Genomic DNA, 27,544 nt, shown 5'->3' with positions numbered 1-27,544 from the left:
ATCATTATCCTCATTACGCATTGTTATAAATAACACATAGGTATTTATGTTTGGTTCCCAGGAAAATAAAGCCTCTATTTTTGGTTAGTTGATTAGGAAGAAGAAAAGACTTTGAAAACTATAGGTATTTCAGCTTACTAAATGCTGAATTACATTGTCCAGAACCAGTTTATTGGCATTTCAGATAATTTGGGCTATTAAATTAAAACTTAGCATTATTATTTGAAGAGAAATTTTGTCAAACTTAAAAAAAATTGTGTTTTCTTTAGTATAAGCCAAGCCTGACAGTCAATGCGGGGAGGTATGCTGTATCTTGATATACTCATTAAGACATTTGAAAAGTTTAGTTCATTGTGTATGTTCACAACTACATAAAGAGTCATATTAAGACTGTAATTATTGTTCAGGGACAGGGGAAGGGTCTGGGTATTGGGGGTTCAGGAATGATCCATAGGAGGTAGCACTGACCCTGCATTACCTAATGTATGCATCGATGATTTAAATAATATTAATTAAATTTGCTTTAACAATAAGATGCAGAGCACATGTATATTTAAATTAGAAATTACTTCAATTTGAAACAGTGGACAAGGCTAAAGAAGCTGACATTTAGTGTCAAGTAAACATTAATAACAGAAGAAAAGAACCATGACAAATATTCCTGAAAATAATTTCATAGCATATATATGTCTGAAATTTGTGTGATTTTTATACTGGTCTTTATTATTAAAATATGACCTTGCAGTTTACAGATTTTTTTAAAGGGCAAAAATGAAATGAGTGTGAAGGAAATTTTACTTGCTTAAAAACTAAAATTATCAATCAGTTTTACTAACAGAATATCTCATTTCTGAAATTAGATGTGGAAATATATTTTGAAACACATATTGAAGTATAGTTCTTTATATACTACCTAAATATATTTTTTTTGCTGAGGTAAACATCCTGAATGAAGGGGCCATAATCTTATAGATGAATACAATTTGCTAAATGACACTTAACTATAAATTGTCTGTTGTGGGTGGAGGCTCTGAAGAGATTAGATTTTTGCTATTTTCTTAACAAAGACAAATAATCTGTCAACTTTCTCAATTCTTGTCAATGTGACTTATTTAAACAACACAGTTCCTAGGTTGATTGTATTCACAGTGGGCCTGTTGAGATAGCTTCTTTGATTAACCCCAGTTTACAGCTGAGAAATCTATATTTTAAAGAGGTTAACTTGCTTTAGGTTATTCACTTCTGTCTAACTTAAAGTTTAAGTTATTAACCATGATGCCATATCAGTTAAAGTTCAATGGCTTTTCTCTTTCTGTCTCTGATATTTTAGCAGTCACTTCTAGATTAAGGATAGTCATAAAGACTGCAAGAAACACCCAAGGGTTCCGTAGACCTTTGCCACAGAGTTTCCTGGAAAATAGGCTGTGATGCAAAATGAACATCTAGATATGCTTGTTAGACATTATTAAGAAGTGCATGATAAAACCTTATCACATAGCATAGGTTTTCAAATTATTGTCTACCTCAGACCTTACTTTACTAGTTCGTTGTAATTTGGAATTTTTAAGACAACAACAAATGGGAGCCTACCTTGTACAAAAATTGGACAATAGACTATTAAGACAAGAAAAGTTCACAGCAATAAGCCAGAAATAAACGATTTTCAAAGAAACGGCTGTAGGATGAACTCTCACCCTTACTGAGTGGAATCAGATATCTCAGTGAAAAGTCACCTACAGCAAAATACCACTTTAATTTTCTCTAGTATTTTTCTTATTCCAAGGCTGTAGTTATTTGGAGCCAGCTTAGCTCTCAGAATACCTTATCATTTCCCCCAAGAGATCCTAGGATACTTGGAACTACACCTATGAACAAAGATTTGTTTGTCAAAGAAAATAATAAATTAATACTATTAGAGTAGCCACAAATATGACAAAAAGCAAGTAAGGAAAAGATGAGCTGTAGAGGAATTCCTTAACAACAAGGTAAATTTTACAAGTGGGAGCACTTCAGCATGTGTAAACAAAGCAAACTGAATAGTAATGTTTTCTACAGCCACAAGTCAAATGAGGAGAAGCAGCTGTATGCAGTGTCTATTTTTATTCAGTTGTCTGTATTCTAGCTTAAGGTAGCCATAAAGGCCTTGAATTTATCCATATTCACGTGTTAACTGAAGCCTCTTAAACAGAGAAGTTTTTAAGGATCAACTAAGAAAGGGTAATATCTCAAAAAAGAGTTTTTTTTTGTTTTTTGTTTTTGCAGGGAAATCAATAGCTAATAGGCCTATGGAAGAACAAGAACCAGGAAAAGGAAGAATTAAAAGCAATCTTAAAGCGAGAAGAACCAGTATCCAATAAAATAACATATGCACACAAACACATTTGCACATGAAAGACAAAAAGACTATTCAAAAGAATATTTAAGGAAAAACAACTAAGATGCTGCAAAGAATGATTGATTATATCAAATAGCTATGACAACAATTATTTTAGGAAAGTGATTATGAAAAAAACCCATCTTAAGATATCAGCAGACAGTGATCACTCGATAAATGTTTATTAAAATGGACCCAACTTGAACTGATAAAAGTTTACCTGATAAAGGGTATAAACCAAAAACTTCCATCAAACATTTTACTAAATAAACTTCAGAAATCTTCCTGTGGATGTCGGGCAAAATAAAGTAAGGATATCAGAAATCAATACCCCTTTTTAAAATTGTATTGCAGATTCTTGTCAAAACAATAAAAAAGCAGAAGGACAAAAGATAGCTATAAGAGTTAGAAAAAAGGCCGGGCACGGTGGCTCACACCCGTAATCCCAGCACTTTGGGAGGCCGAGGCGGGTGGATCACCTGAGGTCAGGAGTTCGAGACCAGCCTAATATGGTGAAACCCCGTCTTTACTAAAAATACAAAATTAGCCAGGCACAGTGGTGGTCGCCTATAGGCCCAGCTACTCAGGAGACTGAGACAGGAAAATCGTTTGAACCAGGGAGGCGGAGGCTGCAGTGAGCAGAGATCATGCCATTCCTCTCTAGCCTGGGAGACAGAGCGGACTCCATCTAAAAAAAAAATAAAAAAAAAAAAGAGAAAAAAATTGTCTATATGAGAAATCCAAGATGCTCTACAAAACAACAAGTGGAGGTGATGAGGGTTTAGGAACTTTCTGCCTATAATATCTGCACTGAAAAATTAATAACTTTTTTTTTTTGAGACAGAGTCTTGTTCTGTCACCCAGGTTGGAGTGTAATGGTGAGATCTCAGTTCGCTGCAACGTTGCTTCCTGGGTTCAAACGATTCTCCTGTCTCAGCCTCCCGAGTAGCTGGGATTACAGGCGACCCCCCACCATGCTGGGCTGATTTTTGTATTTTTAGTAGAGACAGGGTTTTTCCATATTGGGCAGGCTGGCCTTGAACTCCTAACCTCAGGTGATCTGCCCGCCTCAGCCTCCCAAAGTGCTGGGATTACAGGCATGAACTGCCGTGCCCGGCCCATTTTTATAAATCAATATGACCAATTTTGAATTATAATAGAAAAATCCTATTTATTACCATAAAATGAAATGAAAGGTACTTAGGTTTATATCTATTAAAAAATGGGCAAGATTTTATAAAGAAAGTTACAAAATATTTTGAAGAACAAAGACTGAATAAATCTGGAGGTATAATGTGGTCATATATGAGAAAAGAGCGTCATAGACAAATCAGTTTTCCACAAAGTAGTCTACAATCTCATCAGGTTTCATGAAAGTTGATCTAAAATTCACATGGAAGAATAAAGGACTGAGAATATGTAATGAGACAACTGTGAAACAAGAGAACAAGCCTGAAAAATTTGACATGTGATATATATAATTTATTTTAAAGCTGTAGGAATTAGTAGTAATATTGGGATCATCCAAACAGAGCATTTGATCAGCAAAGAGAACTGAGTAACAGACACATGCATATAAAATGTAACATATGACAGAGCTATCACTACAAATCAGTGTGGAAAGGATGGCTAATAATTGGCTAGCTCCATGCAAAATAAAATAAAATGAGATCCTTAACTCACAACATAAAGAAAATCGAAGTAAAGTAGATTGAAATGAGGAAAGTTAATCTTTAACAATTTTTTAAAAAACATGACATCACTTTATGGCTTTGAGGAAAGGAAGAATTTTTAAATAAAAATTAAAATGATAACTTCTAATGGAAAAAATGGACAAATCTAACCACATTTAATTCTTTAAGTTAAATTTCAACAGAGAACCATATAAGCTGCAGGTTTAGAGAAGACTTTAATAACACAGCAGACAAGGATTAATTTCTTTAACATATAAAAAGCCCCTATAAGTCAATAATAAAAATAGAAACAGTATACCAGAAAAGCATGGGCAAATTATACACATAGGCAGTTCACATAAAAGGAAAGCTATTTGGCCTGAAAACATTTGAAAAGGTGTTCAACTTTAATAGTAGGATATGAATAAATAAAATTCAAACTCATCATATTGTCAAATACTAACAAAATCTATCAATATCAAATCTTGGTAAAGATGTGAAAAAATTAAACTCATATGCTGTTCAAATTTGTGTATAATTTGATACAAAAACTTTGGAGAACAATTTACTGTTTCGTATTAAAAATGAAGTTGTACTTTCCCTTTGATCCAGCAATTATACTTAAAGCTACATACTCTAGACTTGCTATAGTAAAAATTTGGAAACAATCTAATTGTCTTTGAAGTAATGAAACATACATTATGGTATGTTCATACCCTAAACCACGGCATTTAAAATAAACACACTGGCTGTATGTGGTGGCTCATGTCTGTAATCCCAACACTTTGGGAGGCCAAGGCAAAGACGATTGCTTGAGCTCAAGAATTTGAAACCATCTTAAGCAACATAGTTAGACCCTGTCTCTAAAAAATAAAATAAAATACACATTAAAATTGCAGGTGGTATGTATGTTAGAGAAACAAAAAAACTTACAAATAATACTTTTTGTTTTAATTTTATTACTATGTAAAAATGGCATTAAAAAATTGGAATGGTAAACACAAAAGGTTAATTAACCACAAGAAAGGAGGGGAATAATAATAGGAAGAGGCAGACTGAGGATTTTGAATGCGTCTATACTGGTTTAAACATGCAAAACAAATATAGAAAATGTCAGGATTTACAAAGCTGGTAAAGTTACACAGAAATTTATTAGAAACTTGTTTATTTACTTATAGTTTATATGTAACTCTGTAACTTACTGCATGCTTATCTGTTTCATTAAAGAGCAAAACCTATGTTAAGGTGACATCTCTGCAAGAAAGGCATTCTCCACATTTTGTGGCTTAGAATGATTTACTTTCAGAGAATTTATTATGATTTGTTTGTTAAGAGTATTCTATTATACTTGACCATCTCCCAAAATACAAAAATGGCTTTCTGTACAGTATTTTTGTTATATACCCACTAAATGTGATCTTACCTATAATAAACAAAATATCTGAAATACTAAGTTTATATCATTAAGGAAAAAATTACTACTTTTAGCTGCCTTATAAAATTGTTGGTATTTTCCTTCATCCCACTCATACAATTAACACAGTTGTTGGTTAGTGACTTCATAACTTATTTCATATGAAATTAAAGATTGCCATATGTAAAATATTTTCATGAGAATTTGAATTTGCTAGTTTCAAAAGGTAACCATAGAGCTCAGCTATTAAAAATATATTAACCTTAATAAACAGATATTTTTGTCAGCTTATACACGTATCATATGCTAATGTGTTGAAATAATGACTAGTATGTTTTTTCCTTAAAAATTCCTTAAATTGTGTCTGTGTCTTACAGAACATAAATATCATTGAAAACATACTTTAGATAAAATTAAATCATTTTTAGAGACATATGGTACCAAAAATTAACTCCCCAAAGCACATCATTTAACTGGCTTTTGCAATTTAAGAACCCTGGAAAAAAAGAAAGGGAACGTTTCAAGGAAATGAGAAGTGTCCTTATAATGAATTTCTTCTTATAAGAATCAGACATAACAACAGTCTTTTTAATTAAAATACAAATACCATATGTATAGTTATCTGAAAATGAACTATAAATTGTTTTGCCAGGAAACAAAGACCAGTCAATACTGAAAACAAAAAGTCCTTTAGAATACAAAGATGATAGTAACTGGCAGGGTAGACAGTGCATGAACAGCACTCACAGTTCTTTGTCTATGAATAATGATTTGTTCATTCTGGATTTGTGAAAACATATAACTGCTGGATTCAAATCTGTGAAAGAGATTTTTGAAAATACCTTATTTATATTTTTTTGATGAAAAACATCTTTATAAAAACTGGAATTTATAAAGATTAAGTTTCAACTGGTAGTTGAAAAGAACATAGAATTTCTCCACATGTAACATGAAAATCCATTAGATACAGAATCCAAACAGGAAATTAACAGAATCATTGCACTAAACAACCTTTATCAATACAACATGTATGACAAGTATGAAAAGTGTGGAACAATTCCAAATTTTTGAAGTAAAAATTACCTTCCAGGATAAATTAGCAGAGCACACAGGGTTTTTACGGCGGTGAAAATATTTTGTATGATACCACAATGGCAGATACATGCATTATACATTCGCCCAAACGCATAGAATGTACAACACCAAGAGTGAACCCTAAAGTATGAACTTGGAGTGATGATGATGTGTCAGTATAGGTTCATCAGTTGTAACAAATGTACCACCTGGCATGGGTTGTTGATAATGGAGGAGGCTATGCAGGTGTGTGGAAAGGGGGTATTCAGAAACTCTCTGTACCTTCCACTCCATTTTGCTGTAAACCCCAAAACTCCTCTAAAAAATAAGATCTAAAAAAAAATCACTTCTCAGTACACTGGAGTGAGAATTGGGAGTAGGTACATGGTGGTGACAATGTGTGACAATTGTTAGAGGTTACAGTATTTCTGAAAGATGCACATGTATGCATGGATTAATTCATCACAGGTACCTGAAAATTTGAGAGTTCATCTGATATAATTGGCAGAGAGTTTGGAAGTTTCTTAGGTAAGAAGCCTGCAACCTAAGAATAGAAATATTATGAATAATATTTTGGGAGAAGATGAAGGCATTTCAGAAGTCTGTATTTCCTATCTACAAACACAGTCAAACAAATAGTCCAACTGTAGAAGCAGCTCTAAGATTTATTCACATTTGACAAAGAAGAGAAAAAAATGCTCTATCCTGTAGATTTGCATTTGCACCTTAGGTAATCTAATTAAAATCATATTTAAAGATTTGACAAAATATGATAAAGGCCATCTGGAAAAAATAATGACTTTTTCCTATAGGAATTTATTTTAGATAGAAAGAAGGTAGATAGATAATAGCACAAGTACATTCATTTATTTGCACTAGAATATTCAAATAATGGTTATAATTTCAATTTGCTTGTTGTAAGGTTTCACATACTGAAAGCATACTGTGTTTCTCAATTTCTGACAGATAGATAAAACTGATAAGTGAAGGTATGTGCACGCAATTTTAATTCAACAGAGTGATGTGAAGTGCAGCTCACAAGGCAAATAGCATAAGCCTTATCAATTCTGTTTATTGTAATAACCCAAACAATAGCAATTATAAACTACTCCACAGATTTTTGGCAGGGCAGGAATGACAGATATAAAAATTCCAGTTAATACTGAGCTATTTATAGTACTCAGTTACCAAGCTATACATGTACAATATACAAATATCAAAAGTAATGAGATATTTCTTTATTACCAAATCCATTCCACAGACTAGTGTTAAAGATCACAAAGCTCATTTCTGGAAATATCTTTTATTAACTACTTAGATGTACTTAAGAAAAATAAGATCCACGTGCACTCCCAATTTTGGAGCTGGCATTTAAGAAAATTAAAGAAGAATTATTTAATTACTCTAATTATATAAAAATAATATATTTGATAATTCTGCATTTGGATCTCTGCTAATATATAAAACCTTGGTATGACAGAGAGAAAGCTGATCTACACAGACACTATTAATTTTTGTACTGAATAGGTAAAAATCAAGTCTATCCTTTTATATGAATATGCAAATGTATTTCTTTGTATACTTTATAATACACACTATTACATATAACAGATAATAATTCATCTTTTTTTCATATTTAATAGTAGTAACAACCTGCAAAACTTAAAACCTTCTTAGTTTGATAATTTGGTTCTGAAATAAAATTATTGCATTCTGGTAGATTTTGATAAAAATGTGTAAAGACAGTAGTTTATATATTTTGCTTAAGTTGCTAAAATTCACACTGAAATCCCATGAACAGTTCAATAAGAAATAAATGAACGAATGTATATGATTGATTCTAAAATTATTGTTCCCTATGATTGAAAAAATTATTAAACCAAGAATAAAACAAAATTATATAATAAAATTACCCTCACAATAAAAATCTAACTTTTCTCAAATGAATAATTGTTCAAAAATGGTTGAAAATAGAATTATATGACAGCTAAATATGAAAGATTATACTGTCAAACATAGAGATGAACATATTTTTGAAGCATACACTTTCTTGCCTGCTTGTCAGTCTTTTGCCCAAAAGTAATTAAGTCCCTTGATTTTAAAATGTGGCCAAATAAATGGTCTAAGCTGGCACTTTTGGTTTTCATTTATGAGCTGAGGTTGAGCAATTTTCTCTGATGATTATCCACAGTATATCTTTATAGTCTTTTGAGACCCACTTATTTTAATGCAAAAAATCAAGAAAATGCTTTAAAAATTACATTTACCTAAAATTAATTCACAATAAAAACATTATTTGAAAAAGATTAATTATAGAGCTCATTGGTTTATTTCAAAATTTCAAGAAGAAATATAGTATATTTTTACTTTTAAAACATCAAATTTCATTATAAATACCCCCAGCATTTTTATTTCTTTTACACACAAGTAAACATAAATGCTTATGAAATTATTTGTTTTAAACAATTTGCAAAAATTCAACTGCAAATGTAAATAAAATACACCACACAATCATGCAATGCGGGACAGCCTAAGTGTGGAAACTAGTCTACAGCTATAAAAATCATGAGTCAGAAAGTATAAGCTTCATTTAGAATGCAAAACTCTTATGACCCTATTACTGTCTTAGCTTCTTGTTAGTGATCTAGAATTGTTCTAGCACTAGAAGAATGGCAAGAGTAAGAAGAAAATCTGAAAAGTAGTGCAAATTGTCACAGATGCCCAAAATTTACAAATTCATCTGCTGGCTTGCACTGGTATATATAATTAAATCCAGGTTATGACAAATATTATCAAATATATTTATAACAAAACAATGCTTTTTATACATTAGTAACTAGTATCATTCTTTCAGAAAACATTGTGAACTAAACTCAAGATAACTCAAAGAATCTAAAAAGAACATAAGTAGCAATGATTAGTATAAATGGAATACTATTGACTCATATTAAGGAAACTACAGATGTTCTACCACATTCTGGAAATTTATGATGGTAGTAGTAGAAGGAAGGATCACTGGATATTTGAAAATCTAAGCAGATCTAGGTATTACTGGGCTATGTGACTTAGTGTCATTTGAACCTTAATTGTCTCATGCAAGGAACAAGTATAGTTCTAAACTGGATTCAATATAAAATACTCATTCTTAATATAGGAAGATATTTTTGTTTTTGCACTGTTTCTAACAATAGAGATACAACATTTTAGATAGGGTTTTGAGTTTTTTGGCCTAGTTAATTTATTCCATGTATTTTGAGAATAGGCAAAATGTAATGAAAAATTATGAAAAAGACTGAGTTCACTAGACACTCTGAAGACTGCTTTAATTTTAAAACAAAATCCATTCTTTATACAAATATTTTTATTGCATTGATGGGTTTAGAACACATAAGAAATTCCCACGAGAGAATGTGGAGAACCATGAGTGAAACTTGAGTAGTGAGTAGCCACCAATTCCAGGTAAGTGAATGATCTCTGCATGTATACTCTCTAAGCCTAGAGTAGAGCTGAGGACTCCTAAGTTTTTGTTTTCCCCTTGGCTTGCAGAAGAAACTAGTGCAAATTCTCTCTGGAAGAAAGCAATCTTAAACTGGGACACAAGTTTTATAGAGATGAAGATCTATTAACTTCTAGTCAACTGACTATATTAATACATAGTAGAAACAATGGGATTTGCAGGAACAAACAAAAACTACCAGGAAGAGAATTATTTCAGAACAAGGATAATAAAGAGATGTTTTAGATAAACTGAAACTGAGAGTTTATTTCTATTGAACCTTCTAGAAAGGATGTAATTCAGAAAAAAGGAAAATGATTCCATGGAGATGATCTGAGTTGCAAGAAGGAATGGTGAATAACAACAAAACAGGTAAATATGTAAAGTCAAACAAACATTCCCTGTATGAAATATTAATAGCAATGCTAATAAAATTATAATACCTAATTAAGGAGTATAAAAAAATCATGGAAACTAAAATGTTTTATAACAATATTATGTATGTCTGAAGTTCAGAAGTCTGAATTAAAATTCTCTAACTCAGTATATTGCATGATAGTTAAAATATGTGCTGTAATAAATAAAATATCAAATATATTTTAAATTAAATATGCATGGTCTATTTAAAGTACAATAAAAATAAAATTTCAAATAAAAGGTTAGATATAGTGATTTGACCTTCAAGAAAAGGAAGAGAAAAAATAGAATAAGAAAAAATAAACAAAAGTCTTCAATCCACTAAAAAGGCAGGTAGAGAGAAAAAGGAAGCAGTAGAAAAAATACAACAATTAAAAAACAAAGAGATACTAGAAAAAGGTAAAAAATATAATTGATTATAATAACCATATATGGATTACATTTTTCAGTTAGGACAGACAGAAGATTAGATTTAGAAAACGATGCTAACAAATATTTTACATGAAACACATTAAAAACAAAGATAGTCAAGATAGAAACTAAATAATAAAAAATATATTATTGATTACAGGCATATACTAGCACAATGAAACATTGAGTATATTAGGCAAAAGAGACCTTAAGACAAATAGTGTTCTTAGATAGAGATTACTCATATCCATATATATATATATATCTAGATCTATAGATATCAACACATCAATTTTGGCAAATCAAAAATTAAAATAATGGTGATGATTGACAGGCTTAATAAACTTGATCTAGCATATATGTATATATGCATATATATGTGTACATACAGATATACATGCACTTGCCCCAAATTATAAATTATACCATCTTCTTAAGCATGCATAAACATTAAAACTTGTAACTTATATACATTAAAACATAAACTGTATAAAATCTTAGGAGATCATAAAGCAAGCCTTTTATTACAATGAACTGACATGATATAAACCACGTTCCTGACAACAAAACAACTAAATTAGAAGTCAGAAAACAAAACAAACAAAACAAAAATGTCTATATCTCCTTAGACATTTATGAGTAAAGTTAAAAACAATACATTTGGCCAGGCGCGGTGGCTCACGCCTGTAATCCCAGCACTTTGGGAGGCTGAGGCAGGTGGATCGCCTGAGGCCAGGAGTTTGAGACCAGCCTGGCCAACATAGTGAAACCCTGTCTCTACTGCGTGGTGGCGCATGCCTGTAATCCCAGCTACTCGGGAAGCTGAGGCAGTAGAGTCGCTTGAACCTAGGAGGCAGAGGTTGCAGTGAGCGGAGACTGTGCCATTGCACTCCAGCCTGGGCAACAAGAGTGAAAATTCGTCTCAAAATACTACTACTACTACTACTACTATTAATACATTTATCAAAATTAATCATAAAAAGTTGTTGGCTGACGCAGTGGCTCACACCTGTAATCCTAGCACTTTAGGAGACTGAGGCAGGTGGATCATCTGAGGTCCAGGGTTCAAGACCAGCCTGGCCAAGACGGCAAAACCCCATTATGAATACAAAAATCATTTGGGCATGGTCGCGCATGCCTGTAGTCCCAGATGCTTGGGAGGCTGAGGCAGGAGAATCACTTGAACCCAGGAGGTGGAGGTTGCAGTGAGCCAAGCTCATGCCACTGCATGCCAGCCTGGGCGACGGAGTAAGACTCCATCTCAACAATAAATAAATAAATAAATAAATAGTTAATTTTTTAATACTGATTGCTAAATAAATGAATTTCAAACATGTAAGATGCAACCAGATGATACTTAAGGGGGTTTATAGTCTTTTATGCTTATATTAGAAAAGACAAAATGTAGATTAATGAGCTTTTCATCCAAATTTAAAAAAATATATAAAGAATAGAATAAACTAATCAAAAATGTAGGAAAAGAGTAATAAAATGGAAACCAAATATATGATAGAGAAAATTCACAGAGTTCTTAGGAAAGACCAATAAACTATGCAAACTTCCACAAGGATTAACACAATGAAATAGAAATAAAGTAAAAAATTAATAATTTTTGAACAAAAGAAAAATTGATAAACATAGTAGAAATTAAAATTGTTAAGATAATACTATGAGTAATTTTATGTAGTAAATTTAAAATGAAATGAAATAGACAAAGTCCTAATAAACAGAACTTCAACTGACTTGTAAAATAGAAAGCTACATATTCTTACATTTACTAAAGAAATTGTATTAGTAGTTTAAAATTGCCCTCATACAGAAAACACTTGGCTCTGAAAGTTTTATAGGATAATTTTTCCAAGTTTTAAAGGTAAGTTTCTTCCAATTGTATGCCAACTCTTTCAGAAAATAGAAAAAGAGAGAATATTTCCCAAAGTATTCTAGAAGTCAAACATAACATGAAAACTAATATCCAATAAATGCAGTAAAAAAACCAAAAAGTAAAATTTAATTCTACTTATAAACTTATGTGCAAAATATATGTGGCAAGTATTTGTAAAATGAACATAGCAATGTATAAAACCATAATTAATCATGGCCAGGTGATATTTATTCTAGGAACGCAAGACTTAAAAGAAATCTAAACATACATTTTACCCACCACATTAACCCCCGAAAAGGAGAGAAACCATATGATCATCTTATTGGATGGAGAAGATGCATTTGAAAAAATTCAAGACTCATTTGTGATAATAACAATCAGTATCTTGTTTCTGTATACACAGGTTGGCAACATTTTTTTCTGGAAAGAGCTAGATACTAAATATTTCGTCTTTGTGTGCCAAACCACCTGTGGCAGCTACTCAACTTTATTGATTTAGCTTGAAAGCAGCCATAGAAGAGATGTAAACAAATGACTGGGCTGTATTACAATAAAACTTTAATTATGGAATTTGCATGTCATATAATTTTCATGTGTCAAATATTTCCTTCCTTTGATATTTTCCAAACTATTTAATAATATAAAAACAATTTTTAGCTCATGAGCAGTAACAAAGCAAGTGGCAGTCCAGATTTGGCCAGCGAGCTGTAGTTATACAACATTGTACTGGAGAGCCTGAGCAATGTAGTGAGATAAGGAAAAAACTCACATACAGAAAAAAATACATTTATGTCAAAGGAAAGAACCTGCCATTGATTATATATACAGATAGTACAAGATAATTTACTGTTAAGTTTCAAGAAATAATAAGAAACTTTTTTTTTTTTTTTGAGACGGAGTCTCGCTCTGTTGCCCAGGCTGCAATCTCGGCTCACTGCAAACTCCGCCTCCCGAGTTCACGCCATTCTCCTCCCTCAGCCTCTCCGAGTAGCTGGGACTACAGGCGCCCGCCACCACGCCTGGCTAATTTTTTTTTTTGTATTTTTTTTAGTAGAGACGGGATTTCACCGTGGTCTCGATCTCCTGACCTCGTGACCCGCCCGCCTCGGCCTCCCAAAGTGCTGGGATTACAAGCGTGAGCCACCGCGCCCGGCCAGTGAGAAACTTTTGACAAAGGCTACATGTAAGATTGATATTTAGAAATCAATTATAATTTTATTCACTGGAAATACATTGTTAGCAGCTGCAAAAATTTTTTTTACAAAGCATCAAATTATAAGATAATTTGAAATAACTATTCTTAAAAAGTTGAGTAGGATATATACAGAGAAAATTGGAAAACTTCTTTAAAGATACTGAATGAGATCTAACTAAATATATAAGGAACTATGGCCATGCCTATGAAGAATCAATGTCATAACGTCAATTTTTCACAAATTAATCTATAGCAAGTCAATTCTCATCAACAGTGCACTTTAGGGAACTTAGGAAAAATGATTATAAAATTAAATTTTAGGAACAAGTACCAAAAGTTAGTCAAAACACTGTATAAGGAAATTAAGTCGGAGACATTTGCCCCGCAATATATCAAATTTGTTGCAAAGATAGTACTTAAAACAGTATGTTTTGGCATAAGAATAGACGTAGTAATCAATAGAACAAAGTAGAGAGCCCAGAAGTTCACACAAATATTAAACCTAAAGTTATAAAGAGTTGGCATTGCAAATCAATAAGGAATGGATAAACTATTTTGACAACTGATTCTGAACGTGAAAAAAACTGATCAAATCTTCACAGTATATGTAAAAATAAATTCCATATGTATTAAAAACTTGAAAGTTCAAGTCAAATTTTTAAAATCTCAGAAGAAATTAAAAGAAAATGTTTTCAAATACATACAGAAAAAGATTTTTGAATTGTATTTCATCAAAACTTTGTTCATCCAAAACACCATGAAAATGAAAAAGGGAAGCCACAACTGGGAGGAGATATTTGCTACATATATAATCAACAAAATATTAGCATCCAGGATTTATGTATAGATCTTAGGGATGACCAATACCAATATGAAAAAGAAAAGATAAGTCATAAAGCCCAATAGCAAAATGAGCAAAAGATTTTTTTTCACAAGAGAAAACACAAATGGCTTACAAGTAATTAGGAAAATGAAAGTTAATAACACAATCAGATACTCTTTTATATCAATTATATTATGAGTAGTTATCTCCTTTAAACAAAATTTATTACAATAATTATATGTTATTATTTAATGAGCATTTGCTATATGCCAGGCATGGTGCAAAATATTTTACATTTAATACCTTAGTTATTTCTACATAAAATGGGGACTATTATTATCATTTTACAGACTGGAAAAAAAGATTCTTAGTAGCAAGAACAAATAATATACTATGTAGTGGTAAAGCTGGTATTCAAATTCATGACTGTCTGACTTCGTATCCTATCCTTTTAGTCATTGCACTTGATAAATGTTTGTTGGGCAAATTAAACAGTTAATTTAGGTATTGTGTGCATAAATTTTTAGGGTGTCAAATGCACACTAATGAAAATATGGGGCCAGGATAACTATGCATAATGACATTTACAATCTGTGGGGGAAACTGGACGTCACAAGTAAGCATTCAACTAAGTATTCAATTATGAACTGTGATCTGAGCCATGAAAGATAAAAAAGTCTATGGAGGCGCAGACTTACAAGAGAAAATGGTGGTAGTGTCAAGATAGGAGGAGGTGGTTTCATGTAAGCTAGAGGGTAGTTTTATTTCAAAATGGTAAATAAGCAAATTTTTAATATTTGTGCTCTTTATTTTCTTTAGTAAATGTTGCACCCCTCTTCCAAATGTCCCTCTACAGTTGCACCAGCCCTTCGTGTCCCATGCTGTCTCTGGCTGCTCCCCAGTTTGTTCCTTCAGGCTTATGTAGAGGTGTATTCCGATACCCACTCCCAACAAAACTTTCTCTGTTTCACCCTTTATCCTGAGTTTCCACCTCCAGGCACATCCCTGCATGAACTAGTCTAAATAAAGAATTTCTATTTTATATTTTAATGCTCTTGAAGAATTCTGTGTTAATTACCCCAGGCATTTAAAAAGGACATCTGCCCATTGCTTTACCTCAGGGAGTATATCTAATGATAGAAATTTTAGATAGTGTATTGTGTTTGTGGTATAAAGTACAGAAATAATGGGAACTTTTAGGTCTTCCCAAATCACATCTCAAAAGTGGGTACATAAGCTGTAAGTCAACATGTAGAAACTTGGTCATAATCCTTGGAATAAATGAAAGTGAACCAATTTTATATTTTCTGTCATGTTAGTATAAGCACTGTAACAACTTGTCAGATCAAACAAATGCATTTTTTTTTTATCCTTTTCATTTTCTATAAATGAGCTTTTGGAGACCTAGTCCATTCTTTGTTCTTTTGACAGCTTGTTCACATGATATGTGGGATTATCAAATCTCTAAGATTTTGCTGTTTCTAAAATACATTATAAAATGGTACAAACTTTCTGAGTTTTTCTAAATACACATTTTGGATCAAATTTTAAATTGGAATATTAAATTTAAAACAAGGATGATGATACACAAAACTATATGTGGTCAGTCATTCCTAAATTATGGCTCATGGGTGTTTAAAAGATGCTTTGAAAGTAAGTTAAAAAAAAGGTCACAAGGAGGCAACTGAGGGAATTTTGAAGACTTACAGAAAATAGAAGAGAAAAGGTATATAGAAACTGTAAAATAATGAGGAGACTTCTGAGGAATAATGCAGAAACATTTACTATTGCACTGCATGGTGACCACAGTTAATGTGTTGTATATTTCAAAATTGCTAAAGAAATAGATTTTAAGCATGATCACCCTACACAAAAAAGTGATAAGTTGGTGAGGCAATGGATATGGATGTTTTAATTAGCTTGACTGAATCTTTCTACAATGTACATATACATCAAAATATTGCATTTTACCCCATCGATACATACAGTTATTATTTGACACCTAAAAAATACAATTAAAAACATAAATTAGATGGACCAAGATAATATTATATTTCCTTTAATTAAACTCGACGATGTTGGGGCCAGGCACCGTTGCTCACGCCTGTAATCCCAGCACTTTGGGAGGCCAAGGAGGGCACCTCACCTGAGGTCAGGAGTTCGAGACCAGCCTAGCCAACATGGTGAAGCCCTGTCTCTGCTAAAAATACAAAAATTAGCAGGGTGTGGTGGCACAAACCTGTAATCCCAGCTACTCGCCAAGACTGAGTCAGGAGAATTGCTTGAACCCGGGAGGCAGAGGTTGCAGCAAGCTGAGATCATACCACTGCACTCCAGCCTGGGCAACAGAATGAAACTATGTCTGAAGAAAAAAAAAAATTAAGGATTTTGTTGTTTTGAGGTAGGAAGCAGTACTTGACTCTGAAGGTGGGAGCTCAGACCTCAAACACTGGACCAAATTAAGGACTGGCTAAAACAGGGACAGGGTGGAAGCAGCTTTCCATAAGACGTGCCCATCAGAGTGCCAAGGCAGTTTATCACCATCATGACAACATCCAAAAATTACCACCCTTACCATGGCAATGACCTGACAACCCAAAACTGCCCCTTAATCTGCATATAATTAAAAATAAGTATAAATATGATTGCAAAACTGCCCTGAGCTGATACCCTGGGCAAGTGCAGTACCTCTGCTGCTCCTGTACACTGCCACTTCAATAAATGTTGCTGTCTAACACCACTGGCTCACCATTAAATTATTTCTTGGGCAAAGCCAAGAACCCTCTTGGGCTAAGCCCCAGTTTTGGGGCTCACCTGCCCAGCATCACTTTGAATGTGATCTTTTATCATGCACAGATAGGGATTCGTTTATTTCAGGTGTATTGTAGTTGGTTGTATATGTGCTTTCTCTGCTGGATCATTAAGTCCTTGAGGGCAGGGTCAATGTGATGTTCATCTTTGTGTCCCCTGCACCTGATTCAGGGTTAGGTGCATAAAAAGTCCTCAACAAATATTATTTGAATGACTTAATTAATAAATATGAGGCCTTTAATGAGTGTCAAGAAAGCTGGGTTCCTTTCACTTCAATTACAACAAATCTTACATTGTAAAATTTTATTAGCTATTATGCCTATTGAACCAACACCACAGGTTAATTCTGTACAACATAGTCCTGTATTGCAACAGAGATTACCACTATATAGAGAAGCCTTTCCTGAGGCATCTCCCCCCACCCTAAGCAGAAAGAAAATGCTTCCTCCTCCATGCTCTTACAGAGTCCTAATATTATCTCTAAAAAAGCATGCCTCACTCTGACCCAGGGTAACCTCAGAGTTACCCATGAATCTTTCCTTTCCTCATGCATCCCCTTCCAATTGGTTACTAAATCTCTTAAGTTCTAACTCCTGAATGTTTGTATTCCATTCTTTTTCTCTAAACTTACTGCCATTACTTGATTTTAGTTCTTTAACTTATGTTACTGAACTATTTCAGAAACATAAACGCATATTTCACAAGACGTAAAGTTGGTTAGAGATGTAGAAAGAAAACTGGGATAATGCAGAGACAAAAGTCAAAACACCAAAAACTTTAAAGAATAAGAATTTCATCCTGCAAATTTTCATCACCTGGAAAATAATTTTAACTCTTTTTTAATCTCCTTCTCTGGGCAAGCAGTGTACAAATTTGGACCTATATTATTAAGTCTAAATTCCACTTTGCCTTTGAAATGAAGATACCTTGTTTCCAGTACTAGTTTTAAGTAATGAAATTCAAAGGGAAAATAGAAGTTGACACACAGTACTTCATGTATACAAAATTGAACAGAAAAGCCTCCAAGACTAAAATTAACCTAGAATAATCATCAAGTTTATTGCTGTGGTCAATAGAAATTATGAGTTAGCAACTAGGTAAATAGGTTTCGTCTCAAGTGCCAATTTTGATTAATTAATTATGGCCATCTGGAGCATTGTGTTTAGAAGGCTGGAGGATTAGCTTGTACCAAGCAAAAGAGAATTCAGTGATGATTATCCATGTCTGCCATATGTGTGAAAGGGATAAAAATAAGAGCAGACTTTTAGTTTTAGTGATTAGAATATCAGCAGTATTTCCAAGGTGACTAAATCATGGTTTCATACCAATAGGAAACAGTTTTCTGTTTAATGGCTTATTTGAAAATACAATTTTGTTTGTCATCTTGATGATAGCAGCTCAGTTATGCCAAGTTGAGAGGAAAGCTGGCAATGACCCTGCACTCCTTTTCATAGGTGTTGCACTGGATCAGCCATTGTGTAATGGAATTACATGGGCTCAGTCCCTGGAAACAGTATTTTATTAATCTACATATGGTACTGCAACTCAAATAAATGAGATCGCTTATCAATGGGAGGAGGAACTTATGACATATAATTAAAACAACTCTGCAAGTAAGAATCAGGGTTTAACAATGTAGTAGAAGTTGAATCTCTTAATGGCTTTCTTCTTTTTACAGAAAAGCAATTGTTATTTAAGTTTATGGAGTGGTTGTTTAGTCCTAGATGTGATTCCTCAAAGAGTAATTTAAGAATATAATTTTTTATTAAATCAATATAGTTTTCTTTCTAGTATTTTTTGTAAAAAGATACTTGAGAAAATAAAATCTCAACATGAAATAGTATTTCACCAACTAATTTACGTCAGATTTATTAAAACCAAGTATAACAGAGGCCTAAATGAAAACCAGATGTATACAAAATAAACAACTGTGTGTTGTGGTACCTTATAAAATGGCTAAGCTGCCTCTATTTCTAACAGAAAAATATTAGTTGAATTAATGGATGCTTTTCGCCATATTCCTTCTAAAGAATATAAACTGCTATTTCACTTCAAAGAAAACCAAAAAACATAAACTGAGAAGGTACTATTAGACTTGCGCCATTCTACAAAAGCATAGTACATTACATAATTGGGAATTTATAAGTCAACTATATTATCAAAGCAATAAGACTAATTGCTGACAAATTAGAAAAGCATCAAAATGTTTAAAGAAAGACGCTGTAGGAGAATATATTAGAGAAAACCCTGTAACCTGGAGTCAGGATGCTTGTATATCATTCTGAACCTACAATTTTACCTATATCTATATCTATATCTATATCTATATCTCTTTATGTATTTACATATATATATTAAGACACACACACACACCCCTAAGTGACTCATGAAAATAAAGTGCAAAGTCAAATATAAAAATGAAATTCAGCTACACTGTCAGATATGGAACGAATGAATTTTTAAAAAGTGAGCTTTCCTTTATGGTTTAAGTAAAAATATAACAGAAAAAAAATTCCCAGTCATAAGAACAACATGACAACCACACAATATTAGAAATATAAAATCCTGGGAACAGCATTAAAAACAACAACAACAAGAAAACCCACTATAAAATCTATAGGAATAAAATTACAAAACTCTACTGAAATATGTATAAAGTCCCCAGTGTAATCTTCTCAACAAACCTGATTTTGGTATTATTAATATCCTTACATGATATACAAAGACTTTATAATGTACAAAAAATGATTAATGACAGAAATATTAAGTAACCTTAATATCATTGAGTTAGGAATAGTATGCAAGAACTTAAGCTAGGTTAAAGAAAGCCAACAAGTCAACAATGTTGAGAAAACTAGAAATTTGGAAAACTATAAATTATATCCTCGGCATATACAGCAAATAAAATTTTATTTTATAGGAAAATGCTCCATGTATAATATTATATGAATAAAGTAGAATGTAAAACTACATCTATAATATAATTTCAAACTGTTAAAATATGATTTAAAGAGTTCAATACAAACAAGCCATAGGAAACAGAAAATCCAGATGGATTTTTAATTGATTCTGGTATAGGCAAGTATTTCCTAAGCACAAAATAACAGAATAAATAATTTTTTAAAAATCTGGATGCACTTGACTGCAAGCAAAATTTAAAATGTAGTATAAAAAATTGAATGTAGAAAATGTTTGAAGCAAAAAAGTGAAACATGTATTATAAAGAGATAATATAAATCAATAAGAAAAATGAATAATACCTCAACAGAAATAAATGAATGAATGGCAGGAATGCATTATAGATGAATTAACACAAATGTTAAGTAAAGTTATAGAATAACCAATTCTATTACTAACAGAGAAAAATAAAATAAAAAATTAAATTACACAGCTCACCCTCCCCCTCATACCAATTTACAAAGACTTAAAATCATAATCCAAAACTTCTCTCTTTCATTTTGAATTTAAGTTATTATCCCTGGGAATTCATGTAAAATTTTTTCAATGGATTAAATAACTCTAGTACTATTTGTACTCTGTGTGTGGGGGTAGGAGGGGCAGTGAAGACAGGTATAATAGTTAATTTTGTATGTCAGCTTGGCTACACCAAAGTACCCAAATATTTAGTTAAAAGACTAATTTATTTATTTCTGAGGAGATTGTTTATTAGATTGGGATTAACATTTAAATTAGTGAACATTGCATAAAATGGATTGTCCTCCCTAATGTGGTTGGGCCTCATCCAATCAATTGAATGCCTTAAGATGAAAAGACTGATGTTCTCCACCACCCACTATGAAAGGGAGGGAATTCTGCCAGCAGATAGCCTTCAGGGTTAAGCTGCAAGTTTTCCTTGGATGTTCAGCCTGTCAGCCTAACCTGAAGATTTTGGATTTGCCAGCCTCAGAATTTTATGTGACCCAATTCCTTAAAATAAAATCTCTCTCTTGCTCTCTCTTTATAATATACATAAAGCGTGTGTGTGTGTATGTGTGTGTGTGTGTGTGTAAAGAGTGTAGTATATATACATACCTGTGTTTGTATATATAAAGACTATATATGGTATATATATGTATATCATACATATTATATATTATCTATCTATTTGTCTATCTATCTGTCTGTCTGCCTATTTATATAGCTATGTTTTTTTATTGGCTCTGCTTCTCTGGAGAATCCTGACCAAAACAGCAGGTATCTAAGGAAGGCAAATATAGTTGTCTTGTTTTATTAGCAATACTTCATTTTGATATGAGAACTTGATGGGAAAAAAAATCAACCATTTTATTCATTTTTATACTATCCAAAATAAATGGGTGGAAAGGCAGAGCAAGATGTCGTAATAGAAGCCCTCACCGATTGTCCTCCTGACAGGAGCGTCAAATTGAACAACTATCCGCACAAAATGCCCCTTCATAAGAACCAAAAATCAGGTGAGCAATCACAGTACCTGGTTTTAATTTCATATCACAGAAAAAGGCACCGAAGATAGTTGGAAAGACAGTGTTGAATCACTGACACCACCCCTCCCCTATCCTCTGGCAGCAGCCATGTGGTGAAGAGAGAGAATCTGTGTGCTTGGAGGAGGCAGAGTGATTGTGGGACTTTGCATTGGAAGTCAATGCTGCGCTATCATAGAGGAATGCAATACTGGGAAAGAACTCAGCGGACACCCATGGAGGGAGCACTTAGACCAGCCCTAGCCAGAAAGGAATCATTTATCTCAGCAATCAGAACACCCAAGTTTCAGCAACCCTCGCCACTGTGGGCTAATGTGCTATGGGATCCTAAATAAACTCAAAAGGCAGTCTAGGCCATGAGGACTGTAATTCTTGGGCAACTCCTGGTGTTGTGCTCGGCTTAGAGATAACGGACCTGAGGGACATGCAATCTATAGGGACACTAGCTGGAGCAGTCAAGAGAGTGTTTACACCACCCTTCCCCCAACCCTAGGCAGCACAACTTGCAGCTCCAGGAGAGGCTCCTTCCATCTGCTTGAAGAGAGAAGAGGAAAGAGTAAAGAAGACGTTGTCTTGCAACTTGGATACTAGCTAATCTACAGTAGGATACAGCATCCACCAGATTCCGGAGGGCCCTATTCCAGACTAGCTCACGGACGATAATTCTAGACACAGCCTGGGCCAGAAGGGAACCTGTTGCCTTGAAGGGAAGGACCTCATCCTGGCAGGATTCAGCACCTGCTGACCAAAGAGCATTTGGGCCCTGAATAATGAGCGGTGGTACCCAGGCAGTATTGGTGAGATACCCAGGCCTTGGGTGAGATTTAGAGATAAGCTGATTTCAGGTGTCAACATATTTCCAGCTGTGGTAGCTATGGAAAGAGACTCCTTCTGCTTGAGAAAAGGAGAGGGAAGAGGAAAAGGGACTTTGTCTCACAGCTTAGGTAGCATCTTGGCCACAGTAGAGTAGACAAGTAAGTGGACAATTGGGGTTCCCAATTCCAGGCTGTGGCACTTGGATGGCATTTCTGGATCTTCCCTGGAACACAGGGGAGACCACAGCCCTGAAGGGAGAGCCACAGGCCTGGCAGCATTCACCACAAGCTGACCAAAGAGCCCTTGGGCCTTGAGTGAAGATTGGCAGTAGCCAGACAGTACTTGCCTTGAGCCTGGTGCAGTGGTGGCCACAGGGAGAGAATCATCTGCTTATTAAAAAGGGAGGAAAGAGGGGGAAGGAATTTGTCTTGTGTTTTGCATGCCAGCTCAGTCACAGTAGAATAGAGTACCAGATAGATTCCTAAGGTTTCCAACTTTAGGCTCTGGCTCCTGGACAGCATCTCTGGACCCACTCAGAGCCAGGGGAACTCACTGCTCTGCTGATTCTAGAGCCCTATGGCTTTGAGCAAACATAGATTGCAGCCAGGTTGTGCTTGCTCCAGGTCTTAGGCAAAACCCAGTGCTGTGCTGGCTTCAGGTCTGACCCAGGGTGGTCCCAGTGGTGGTGGCCACAGGAGTGCTTATTGTCATCCATCCTCCAGCTCCATGCAGCTTAGCACAGAGAGAGACTCCATTTATTTGGGAGAAAGTAAGGAAAGAGAACAAGAGTCTCTGCCTAATTACTGAGAAAATTCTTTTAGATTTTATCCAAGACCACCAAGGTGGTACCTGTGTCTGTAAGAGCCACATTTTACTGGGCTTGGGGTGATCCCTAATGTAGATATGGCCATAGATACCAAAACTCAGATCACAATGTCCAAGTCCCTTCAAATGCCTGGAAAACCTTCCCAAGTAGAACAGGTACAAACAAGCCCATACTGCAACTGTTGACATAAATAATTAACTCTGCAATGTCCAGGTACCAAAGAACATCCATAAGAATTAAGGCCATTCAGGAAAACAAGACCTCACCAAATGAACTAAGGGACCATTCCTGGAGACAGAAATATGTGACCTTTCAGACAGGGAATTCAAAATAGCTGTTTTGATAAAACTCAATGAAATTCAAAATAACATCGAGAAAGAATTCAGAATCCTATCAAAAATATTTAACAAGGAGATTGAAATAATTAAAAAGAACCAAGAAGAAATTCTGGAGTTGAAAATTGCAACTGATATACTAAAGAATGCATCAGAGCCTCTTAGCAGAAGGATCAAGCAGAAGAATTAGTGAGCTTGAACATAGGTTACTTGAAAATAATCAGAGGAGACAAAAGAAAAAAATCATTAAAAAAATAAAGCACACCTACAAGATCTAGAAAATAGCTTCAAAAAGACAAAATAAGTATTGGACTTAAAGAGGAGGTAGAGAAAGAGATGGGGTAGAAAGTTGATTTAAAGGGATAGTAACAGAAGACATCCCAAACCTACAGAAGGATTCCAATATTCATGCACAAGAAGAATATAGAACACCAAACAGATTTAACCCAAATAAGACTACCTCAAGACATTTAATAATCAAACTCGAAGGCTAAAGAAAGGATCTTAAAAGCAGCAAGAGAAAGGAAACAAATAGCATACAATGGAGCTCCAATATGTCTGGCAGCAGACTTTTCAGTGGAAAACTTACAAGCCAGGAGAGAGTGGCATGACATATCTAAACTGCTGAAGGAAAGAAGCTTTTATCCTAGAATAGCATATCCAGTGAAAATATCTTTAAATATGAAGGAGATATTAAAGAATTTCCTAGCTAAATAAAACTGAGAGATTTTGTCAACACCAGACCTGTCCTACAAGAAATGCTAAGGAAGTACTTCAATCTGAAAGGAAAGGTATTAATAAGCAATAAGAAAACATCTGAAGTTGCAAAACTTACTGATAATAGTAAGTATAGAGACAAACACAGAATATTATGGCACTGTAATTGTAGTGTGTAAAGTAGTCATTCTTGAGTAGATAGACTAAAAGATGAACTGATCAAAAATAACTACGACAACTTTTCAAGACAGCATAATAAAATATAAATAGAAACAATGAAAAGTTAATAGGTGGGGTAAATAAATTAAAGTGGAGTTTTTATTAGTTTTCTCTTTGCTTATTTGTTTGTTGATGCAATCTGTGTTATCACTAATTTAAAATAATGGGTTCAATGATAGTATTTTCAAGGCCCATGATAACCTCAAATCAAAAAACATCTAAGTACATAAAAATAAAAAGCAGAGGCCAGGCGCAGTGGCTCACGTCTGTAATCCCAGCACTTTGGGAGGCTAAGGCGAGTGGATCACGAGGTCAGGAGATTGAGACAATCCTAGCAAACACGGTGAAACCCCTACTAAAACACAAAAAATTAGCCGGATGTGGTGGTGGGTGCCTGTAGTCCCAGCTACTCGGGAGGCTGAGGCAGGAGAATGGCGTGAACCCAGGAGGCAGAGTTTGCAGTGAGCAGAGATTGTGCCACTGCACTCCAGCCTGGGCGACAGAGCAAGACTCTGTCTCAAACAAAGAAAAATAAATAAATAAATAAAAAGCAGAAAATTAAAACATACCACCAGAGAAAATAACCCTCACTAAAAGGAAGACAGGAATGAAGGAGAAAAGTGAGGAAGAGAAGACCACAAAACAACTAGAAAACAAATAAGAAAATGATAGGACTAAGTCCTTACTTATCAATAATAACATTGAATGTAAATGGACTAATCTCTCCAGTCAAAAGACATAGATTGTATGAATGGATTAAAAAAAGAAGACCCAGCATAGAGTGTCTGTTGCCTACAAGAAACACATTTCACCTGTAAAGACACATAGAAACTAAAGGGATGGAAAAAGATACTCCATGCGAATGGAAACCAAAAAAGAACAGTAGTAGCTATATTTATATCAGACAAAATGGATTTCAGGCAAAAACTATAAAAAGAGACAAAGAAGGTCATTATATAATGATAAACAGGTCAATTAAGCACGAGAATATAATTCTAAATATATATGCACCAAGCACTGGATCATCCAGATATATAAAGCAAATAGTATTAGAGCTAAATAAAGAGATAAATCTCAATATAATAACAGCTGGAGATTTCAACACCCCACTTTCAGCATTGGGCAGATGTCTCAGACAGAAAATTAACAAGAAAATATCAGATGTAATTTCCACTATAGGACAAATGGACCTAATAGATATTTACAGAATATTTCAACTAATAGCTGCAGAAAACACATTCTTATCCTCAGCACATGGATCATTCTCAAGAATAAACCATTTGTGAGGCCACAAAACAAGTCTTACAAAAATTCAAAAAAATAGATATTGTACCAAGTATCTTCTCTGACCACAATGAAAAAAAAACTAGAAATTATTAATAAGAGGAATTTTGAAACTAAACAAACATGGAATTAAACGATATGCTCCTAAATGACCAGTGGGTCAATGAACGAATTAAGACGAAAATTTAAATTTTTTTCAAAACAAATAATAAAAGAAATACAACACACCAAAACCTATGGGATACAGTGAAAGCAGTACTATAAGGAAAGTTTATAGCAATAAGAACCTACATCAAACACTAGAAAAACTTCAAATAAACAACCTAACAATGCATCTTAAAGAACTAGAAAAGCAAGAGCAAACCAAATCCAAAATTAGTAGAAGACATAATAAAGATCAGAGCAGAAATAAATGAAATTGAAATGAATCAAACATACAGAAGGTTAGTGAAACAAAAAGTTGGTGTTTTGAAAAGATAAACAAAATTGACAAACCTTTAGCCAAACTGAGAAAAAAAGAGAGAAGACCCAAATAAATAAAATCAGAAATGAAAAAGGAGACATTACAACCAACACCATAGAAATTCAAAGGGTCATTAGCAGCTACTGTGAGCAATCATATGCCAATAAATTGGAAAGCCTAGAAGAAATGGATAAATTCCTAGATACATACAACCTATCGAGATTGAACCATGAAGAAAGCCACAACCTGAACAGACCAAAAGCAAATAGTGAGATTGAAGCTATAATAAAAAGTCTCCCAGCAAAGAAAAGCCTGGGATCTGATGGCACCACTGCTGAATTTTACCAAACATTTAAAGAAGAGCTAATACCAATCCTACTTAAACTATTCTGAAAAATCGAAGAGTTAGAAACACTTTCAAACTCATTCTATGAGGCCGGTATTATTCTGATACCAAAACCTGACAAAGGTGCATCAAAAAAAGAAAAGAAAAACTACAAACCAATATCACTGACAAACATTAATGAAGAAAATCCTTAATAAAATATTAACAAACTGAGTTCAACAATACCTTAAAAGGATCATTTGTCATGACCAAGTGGGATTTATCACAGGGATATAAGGATGGTTCAACATATGCAAATCAATCAATGTGATACATCATGTCAACAGAATGAAGGATGAAAACCAGATGATCATTCCAGTTGATGCTGAAAAAACATTTGATAAAATTTAACATCCTTTCATAATAAGAACCCTCAAAAAACTGGGCATAGTAGGAACATACCTCAATATAATAAGAGCCATATGCAATAGATCCAAAGCTAGTATCATACTGATGGGGAAACACTGAG

At 33.8% G+C, this 27,544-nt stretch overlaps 1 protein-coding gene across 2 annotated transcripts in view; it reads right to left on the bottom strand.

Moving 5' to 3' along the window:
* The window catches only part of CCDC178 (coiled-coil domain containing 178), a 506,700-nt gene that overhangs the window by 38,992 nt on the left and 440,164 nt on the right, over positions 1-27,544 (bottom strand). For both annotated transcript variants that reach the window (XM_012506252.2, XM_030810102.1), the window contains exon 22: positions 7,008-7,079. In XM_012506252.2, the coding sequence (XP_012361706.1) occupies positions 7,008-7,079 (72 nt within the window). The remainder of the gene's footprint in view (positions 1-7,007; positions 7,080-27,544) is intronic.

The sequence above is a fragment of the Nomascus leucogenys genome, chromosome 4 (assembly GCF_006542625.1).
Source record: "Nomascus leucogenys isolate Asia chromosome 4, Asia_NLE_v1, whole genome shotgun sequence".
Lineage (NCBI taxonomy): Eukaryota > Metazoa > Chordata > Mammalia > Primates > Hylobatidae > Nomascus > Nomascus leucogenys.
This window is presented reverse-complemented; position numbering and strand designations above follow the sequence as displayed.